This window comes from Dreissena polymorpha, chromosome 2 (assembly GCF_020536995.1).
Source record: "Dreissena polymorpha isolate Duluth1 chromosome 2, UMN_Dpol_1.0, whole genome shotgun sequence".
In the NCBI taxonomy this organism is placed as follows: Eukaryota; Metazoa; Mollusca; class Bivalvia; order Myida; family Dreissenidae; genus Dreissena; species Dreissena polymorpha.
The window spans coordinates 72367251-72376847 of NC_068356.1; the positions used below are offsets into that span (position 1 = coordinate 72367251).

Sequence of the window (9597 nt, forward strand, 5' to 3'; positions counted from 1 at the left end):
CATTTGTGTCTTGTTCTGAGAAAACTGGGCATAAGGAATGTGTAAAGTGTCGTCCCAGATTAGCTAGTGCAGTCCGCACAGGCTAATCAGGGCCGACACTTTCCGCCTTAACTGGATTTTTGTGTAGAAGAGACTTCCTTTAAACGAAAAATACCATAAAAGCGGAAAGTGTTGTCCCTAATTAGCCTGTGCGCACTGCACGGGCTAATCTGGGACGACACTTTACGCATATGAATTATGCCCAGTTTTCTCAGAACGCGACTCATTTGTATAACAACTGTAATAATGTATAGTATCATTGTCACCGATTAGGTTTATTTTTCTAAATAAATATCTACAATCAAACAGCATAAATGATTTATTATAGAAAGTGAGACACTTGAATTTTACAAACAATAAAACACACAACATAAACAATTTTTTGCATTATTCGAATATGCTTCATACATAATATGAAATATTTCAAAATTTTGGTCACATCGTCTGTTAACATAACTATATGTCGTCATCAATGGCAATAAGACAGTGTCGTCCATCTTTACCATCGAATGGCTGTAAATGATTGATGGCGAGTGGGTAGGGGTTTCGAGCAACGCACATTCTCCTGAAACCCTCGCCTGAAACTCCTACTCATGAAGCAGTATGTTATGGGATGTATACAAGACGATGTGTAAGCTAAAAGAAGAATGAATGATTTAGTTAGTGGAGAGATGTAATAAAACACAGAACGGAAATCGAAGGCCTCCCATGAGTTGAGAAGTGTTAATGGAGTCCAACACAGGAAATACTGTAAAACGACCACCACTAGCATTCGAATAACTCGTTTCCGGCTCGACGGGTCATGATTTGTAAAATTTCCGTCGAGTGTCATTGACTGAGTGCTTTCACCACGTTCATTCAGTAGGGGTGTTTGCCGTATGAACCTCTCTCGCGATGTTGTGTCTGTAAAATGACAGTAAATTAATGTGTTTTTTTTTAAATAATTCGTTCATATGGCTCTTTAGACATGTATTGACGCATAAAGTGTTGAATCTGATTCAATATAGCGTAAATGATGAACTTAATGGAAATAACAAATAATAACTTCCCACCAAAAATAGATAACACTTAATTTTACGGGCATTTTTTCTTCAGAATAAAGCAATCGATACTCACCAGATGGCGCTGCCATTTGTGAAGAAACCATCCAGAGTTTCTTGGCAACAAGGCTATAAAACGATCCCATCGTCAGAAGAGGAAGTAGCAAAAGAATCACTGCCAATAAAATGCTGTAAATAACGTCGATTTTAAAGCGCAGCAAGATTTCCGGCCATACTTCCCGACACGCCTGACCGCCAGTCTGGATCTTAATTACCCTGTGGAACATGGCGATGGGGGACATCAAGGTGAGGACACTGGCCCAGATGCCGATCAGCATTCTACGGGCGTGCGAGAGAGTTTGCCAGCGTCGTGACCGCAGTGGTTCACATATGGCGTAGTAACGTTCCAGGGAGATAGCAACCAGGGTGTAGCAGCTCACACCGACCGACACCGCTGAAACGGATAAAATAACTTAAAAGAAATACTTTTTGGGATATAATTTTCAATTTAACACTGTGTTATTATGATGTAATATTTACACTGATTGTAATATACAGGTTGCATAGGTAAATTATTTTTATTTTGATTTAATGGATTGATAACATTTAGATTATCATTTAAAAAACCTCATCTGCAACCGACATCGGCTTGCCAAAATAGCAAATACAACATATACTTGGAATGAATCAATATTTTCCGTCTAATAACAGACGGCATTAGCTTAAATGAAAAGAAGTAATGTCTATATAAGACTCCATTTCCATATTTGGTTGAAGCATTTGAGCAATTTGCTATTGCCTTTCCAGTTATATAGGTTTCAATCGGCGTATTTATTCAATACGGTAAATACTTAGTAGCGCATTTATCTCCTATAACGTCCCAAAACAAAGTTTTCGTTTCCTTAGATTGTCATTCGTGATATGCAATTTTCGTACTTGGATAATAATGATTATTTTAACTTGACTTTCGACAAGTATGCACATAAAGCATAGTACGGTGACGAGAAACCACTGGTAAGAAGAATCGATGCCCACCATTAAAACCACGCGTTGGGAGCAAGAAGAAGTAATGTAGTCATTGGCGATGGGTGAGCTGCCTATGTTAAGTGTTATGGTAAAAAATGAGCCGCCCTCTGGGAACAAATAGGTTAAAAATGTGCGTTAAGTGTCGTCCCAGAAGGCCCTTTCAAGTCTGCACTTGCTAATAAGGGACTTTACTTTATGCTTTTTTGGAATTTTCCGTTAACAGAAAGTCTCTTCGTAGCAAACATCAGTTACCATGCGGACTGCATATACTAATCTGAGATGACAATTTACGTACATGCATTTATCCCAGTCTTCACAGAACGACCCTCATATTTACTAATGATACTTAGCAATGGTCACCAAAATCAAAACACTTGTCAACGTATTCAAGAAATTCATGGACATGAAATTCATTTGAGACGAATATGATTGCTATACACTTGCTATACACGAAAATGATTTTCGACGACGCTTTTATCCGGTTAGATAACTACAACATAGGAAGCCCAAAAGCTTTATCACTTTTACATCTAGTCATAATATCTTCGCACATTTTTTTGAACGAAAATTTAACATCTGGAAGAATTTACACTGTTACTTGGTTATTCAATTGATAATCCAAACGCTGTGGACATTAAAAGTTTCATTAAAGATTTCAAATGCCGACTTTCTGAAAAACAAGAATGGTATGGCAAATCTGTTTCAGATAGGTTTTCATTTTTGTTAACTCTCTTTTAAATATAAATAATATTTTGACTTACTTCCTACACGTCTGTGCTTATTTATGGAAGTTTAAGAGTCAATGTACACCCTTGGAGATACGCCCAGATAAAATACCATACAATACAAATTATTGTTAATTATGTGATGGCTTTGATTTAGAAAACGATTTCTTTTGTATTTGTTTATGATGCAATTACAGCCAGCGATCTAAGAAAAAAGTAATTCATTTTATATCAACCTGTCTGTATGTAAATTAAACAAATTTGAGGTCCCATGTGGCAATCAACATTTTTTTATGTTTGTAAATATATGACAGGAGAATGTGTTATAAACAAAACAATTATAATCAATACTGTTCAATAAATTTCATAACCGTCTCGCCTGATAACCATATATAAGTATGTCGATGTAGTACAAGCTAATCACAAAAGACGCTTTTCACTGTTATGCAATGTTGCGTTTAAGTGACAATATGTTTTCTTTAGATGTCTGGTAAATGTCGTATTTAGGTTTTATCTAAAGGGATTTTTAGACACGAACTGTAAAAATCTTGTAATTGGAAAGAACGATATGCTGTTCCTGGTAGTCCTTGGAGCATACGTTTGTGGTTCAGAACTTAATGGGAAAAAATCGTATGTTTTATATTTGGAACAGAACACAAAATGTCTTTATGGCCATTACAGTGGAACAATGCTATGAACATTTTATTTCAAAACATTTATTTCATTTATCTGAGACCATTAAGAAGCACAATGGAAACCTAATCGAAATTAACGACTATCATCTTATCTCCCTCATACACGCCTATATGATCTCGTTTGAAATGCTTGCGTCTACTGTTTAAAAATGTAAGTTGTAAAGCCTACAACGATATATACGTTCTTTTTTTTAGATTTATATCTGGTCAGGAAGACCCAAATCCATGACGACCATATTCGATATGCCTAGTCCTTGTTCTGCTAGCTTGGTCAAAATCGTATACCCGTTGTTTTTTTATAAACACCATAAATAAGCATAAAGAGAAAAAGAACTTTCATTAAAGACCTCAAAAGATCTGAGCCCCTTTTGGGCGATGTGAATAAAGTGTTGTCTCTAATACGCCAGTACAATCCACAATGGCTAATCAGGGACAGCACTTTCCGCACAGACTGGATTTTCTAGAAGAGGCATAATTATATAAAGGCAGAGGAACGCGGCCTGGGTTTCTTTCTTACTAGTTCGCCAGAGCCTTTAATGTTTATCTTAAACCGTGCACGACGAAAATACAGTTACATAAACTTGAACGTTTGCTGTATGATTATACATTACCGCAGTTTACTGAATTACCAAGTTTGTGTGCACACATTTGACTGCAAAAGTTTGTACTCACGTTCGAGTCAAAATAATGCTATCTTTTTAATACGTTTGTATTTAATATCCATTAGTGTCTAGTCTCAGAGAAATATTTTGCCAATAGTGTTATTAATATAAAATGTATAAAACATTTTGAACTGATAGTCACATTCATAGAATACAGAAAATCAAATAATTCGACTACAACTAGCGCAATGATAACACATTTCTATATCTTTTCAATAACCAATGGCAATGATATTTATTGCAAATCATACCAATGTCTTTTTGGGGAAACGTATTTTTTTTAAAAATCTTAGTGCAACTGAACCGGTCTTAACAAGACAGCAAATTTGTCATCATGACAATCTATCCAACGTCGAACTGGGGTTTTTAATAGAGACAGGATCATATAAATTCTGATGTTTTAGCAAATACACTCAACGGTGCGTGTCTTTGAGATATTTCTGTTACAATCATTTAACCTCAAAACACTGACACCTGTTCTTGTTGTCAGAGAGAAAATGCTAGAGAAACACAAGAACATACACTGTTCCGGCGACAGTGTAATACCGAAATATTTATTAGATTTTCTTTTTTTCAGAGTAAATATAAAACAACGCGGTAATTATATTGTTATTCTGAACAGAACATTTATAACTATCAAATTAAAATGGCTACATCATACTATTTGGCTAAAACAGTATTTAAAGAATGATGGAATGATATGAAAATGCGTTTGAATAAATAATGTAAAATATAATTGATGATATGTTTAGTTTTACATTTGCCTTGGTAACATACCGTTATAAAAGCAAATTGTATAACTAGGTTTAAGTGTATTTCTTACTCTGACATTACACGGAAACACTGAAGACTGGTCTTAAATTTGCGGGTGACGCCGAGAACTAACATTTCCGTTGACGAGCATATGTTCAAAGCTCCCGATTGCAGTTGAGTGTTTATGTTGCAACCGCTACCACCTAAAATTGTCACTGATCGTTTATTTTTTAATTACTAATATTGCCACGAATCGTTTACCTTCCAATCACCTCTTTTACCACTTTGCAATCAACTAATATTGAAACTGATTGTTTATGTTGCAATCGCTAATACTGTTACTGACTGTTTTAGTTGCATTCACTAATATTGCAACTGATTGTTTATGTTGCATTCACTAACATCGCAATTGATTATTTACGTTGAAATCACTAATATTGTAACTGATTTTTTACGTTACAATCCCCTATTTCGCCACTGACTGTTTATTTTGCAATGTCTAATATTGCAACTGATTGTTTACGTTACAATCACCTATTTCGCCACTGACTGTTTATTTTGCAATCTCTAATATTGCAACTGATTGTTTACGTTGAAATAACCTATTTTGCCACTGTTTATTTTGCAATAACTCATATTGCAACTGATTGTTTAAGTTGCAATCACCTATTTTGCCACTGACTGTTGTTTTTTCCAATCACTAATATTGCAACTGATTATTTATGTTGCAATCATTAATATTACAACTGATTGTTTATGTTGCAAAAACGTAAATAGACACTTATTTACATTGTCACTGCTTAACTCATTGTATTCGCGACAGAAGAACACTTGTTCGTATAATACATGTCTTCTTCGATCATTGTATATGAAATAATTTTAGAACTAATTATGTTCATATCTCTTCAAGAAGTGACAACTTCTTGTCTACGAATAACTTGTTTCGGAACTTAGCTTATGGGAGATACATAGTTGTTGTGGATTAAAAACGATATTCATATTGTACACCACATATGTTAGCATATCATTCCATGACATAATACGATTTATTCAATATTAGAATTCTAACTGTCCTATACAACAGCTTCTGTAACATACGATCGAAAAACGCAAATAACTTAATACAATCATGTATTGTGCGTGTTAACTCTTGTGATGACGTAAACGATCATATAATACGTGTTCATTATGATGATGATGATGATGATGATGATAATGATGATTATGATGATTATTCTGATGATGATGATGATGATGATGATGATGATGATGATGATGATGATGATGATGATGATGATGATGATGATGATGATGATGATGATGGTGATGATGATGATGATGATGATGATGATGATGATGATGATGATGATGATGATGATGATGATGATGATGATGATGTGATGATGATGATGATGATGATGATGATGATGATGATGATAATGATGATGATGATGATGATGATGATGATGATGATGATGATGATGATGATGATGATGATGATGATGATGATGATGATGATGATGATGATGATGATGATGATGATGATGATGATGATGATGATGATGATGATGATGATGATGATGATGATGATGATGATGATGATGATGATGATGATGATGATATTTCCAACACAAGAATTGTCTTAACGATAAACGGAATGATGCGACAACCTTAAACGCCGCATAATGTTTTTTAACATTCACCAATATTGTTTAACATTCTAAACATTCTAAGTACACATAAGGTAAACCATAAGCAAGAAAGAAACCTGATATAGCGGACGTTTCTTTAATTATTGCAAGAAATCAAATGCGAAACAGTGAGACCGATACACACAATACGACGTTACTCTACACTGATGACAGCCTCTGAAGACTGGAAAGTGGTCCACTTGGGTCTTATGGATTTACTTTAATATTGTATATTGAATAAGCGAAACACAAGAAACTTAATCATTAGATAAGTCCAACCTTTTGGTTGTATTTGATTAAAGGCATGTGAAAAATGTCTATACAATACAGGTCATTAGATACAAAACACATTTTATCATCAAACACATTATGGAATCTGGGATTGCCGCCTTAATATAGATAAACCGTATTGCGGTCTTGTACAAAAATGTAGTTTATTCAAACCCTTTGGTCAGAAGTGTATTCATCAATGGATGGGATGCATTTTTTATATTTAATTTATCAATAAAGTAAATTTAAAAAGTATTATCTTAAAACACAAGGTTCTGTAGTATTTGATATCAATATATATCATACCATATTAACCATATCAACGTATATGGTAAATATATGTGTAGAAACCACAGTTAGTGTAAATATTTAGAAATGAAGCTTTAATAATAGCCCTTTTTACGTTTATTTGATCGCAAATTATTTATTTAAGAGCCATCAGAGACAGCACTTAACACCTCTTTCTCTGTCGCGCTTTACATGTTTGATCAGAAACATGCCTTCGAACGCCCTGGCAATTGTGTTCAGTTATTTTTTCCGTTAATTGTTAAAGTCGTTACATATTTTTATAATACTAAAAAAGTACTCCAAACGGTAAAATATTTGTACAAAGAAAACTTTTCAAAATTCAAGACAGGCCTTTAAATGATGAAGAATATGTATTTTATAATGCTGAAATCTGAAATCTTGTAAAAACAAAGAAGAACTGAGCCGATATTTATATGTGTTGCATTTTATCGTACCGAAAGTTTCAATTATGTTGACTTCATGTTTTTTCCTAATCATCAGTTAATTTATTTGCATTTTAAATATCTTTGACTACGTTTTAATTAGATTGATATTCGATAAGTGAATGTTTTATTTAACAAGCAAATGCTACAATAGGTTATGTATTTTGCGAGCATTGCCATATATTATGTATGTTGCCGAATAATAGTATATTCAGTATTTGTGCACTATTCGGGCATATTTGATGCCGGCAAATGTCCATAAACTTCTGAATTTAAAATTTTGAAGCACATTTCAGTCTTACTCTTAACGCGTCAATCGAACACGACTATGAAGTGCCGTAAGTTAAATGGGCCATTAATCAGTATACTAGTACACCAAGGCAAAATAATTGCGATGAAAGATACATGTATATTCTAGGGAACCAATGAATGAATGTAATAGCTTGTTATTTCCATAAGATATCTTGCATTTAAATTAAACTCAGTTCAGTTATAGTAAAAGATTGCAATAATATCCATAAAAACATAACAATATCTAACATATTGGCAAACATTTGAGCCATTAGGTGTCATGTTTATCATGACATATACGATACACGAGCTTTTTCCAAAGCTTTTTAAATAATATAAATGATCAAACCACATTGGGACATTCGATCTGGGCACGATGGCCCATAAATAGTCCGCCCTTAAGTCTAGGTTTCATCCAAAATAAATTCGAATTGCTGATTTTATTTATCGTAAAATTTGAATTAAAATGTTGCAAATGCTGATCTGCATGTTACAGGCTTGATGACGATGCTCTGATTATCAAACAAATACGATCAATGCGATACAATGGCTCTTTCAATTAATACATGAATGTAAAATGCTGCAAAGGTCGTTTTTGCAATGCAACTGAATAAAAATGAGCCTCGCTTCGATCTGGGAAAATGGGATTTAATGCATTTGCCTAAAGTGACGTCCCAAATAAGCGTTTGAAGCGGTACAGGCTAATCAAGAACGACATTGTCAGCCTAAAGCAGATTTTCGCTAGGAAGACTTCTTTTTAACGAAAAATACAATCTTATGAGCGGAAAGTGTCGTCTACTGAAACTGGTTTGTAAACAACATTAATTTATACTTAAATATGATTGCCAAAAGTATCGCGTATATGATACTACTTTCGAAGACGGTGACTTGTTATGTTAAGTGTGTTTGTGTTGGTAAGTAAACGTTTGAGTGATCTTTGCTAAGCTAAGGGTGAGGGTTTGGCTGCCTTTAAATGGATTGAAACCATTGAAATGGTTGCTTTGACCGTTCCTAGGATAACCACATTTTCGACTCATTTATTTGAAGGTCAATGCGGTGTTACTTGTATTTTTCTGAATTGTATACTTGCAAATAAAAAGCAGGCAAATTCTTAAAAGAGTTTCAGTATAAACATAAATTATATTGTGGTGATAGAAAGTACACATTTGTATTTGAAGATATACAATATTTAATTATATTGTAACCGCAGTATATCCGTACAATATTATTGCAAGAACAAAATTATTTGATCCGTTGAAATGCAAACAATACATTGTCGATAATTGTCATTTAATAAAATATCGTTATATTTTTTAAATAATAATTGATTCATACTTAATATAATATATCAATAAAATGTATGTACTCAATTAATCGATTCAGGTTGTAAATGTTCATCGTTTTAAATAATTGGCCATATCTCTTAGTTGAAACAATTAAAAAAAGAAATATGTTTCGGACAAGTTGGAAGAGACGCCAACGTATAAGCAATATGTGGCAATACGCGCATGGATCATAATAAGCAACTTAAAGAAAACATTATATTCCAAGTCGTTACTCGCAAAACCCTATTTCCAGTGTTGACTGTTATTTTATAATGCTTTTTAATGAGATGCAAAACATACAGACCATACTTTCTCAATGAGATTTTTCCTAAAGTGGGCGCATTCAATT

The 9597-nt window shown here is 33.7% G+C and overlaps 1 protein-coding gene across 1 annotated transcript in view; it reads right to left on the bottom strand.

The window, feature by feature from the left end:
- Positions 1-495: 495 nt before the first annotated feature.
- LOC127869807 (cholecystokinin receptor-like) overlaps positions 496-9597 on the bottom strand; it is a 25870-nt gene continuing 16768 nt past the window's right edge. Inside the window, exons 4-5 of the mRNA XM_052412466.1 lie at positions 1156-1533; positions 496-626 (exon numbers count right to left, since the gene is read on the bottom strand). Coding sequence (XP_052268426.1) covers positions 496-626; positions 1156-1533 — 509 coding nt within the window. The remainder of the gene's footprint in view (positions 627-1155; positions 1534-9597) is intronic.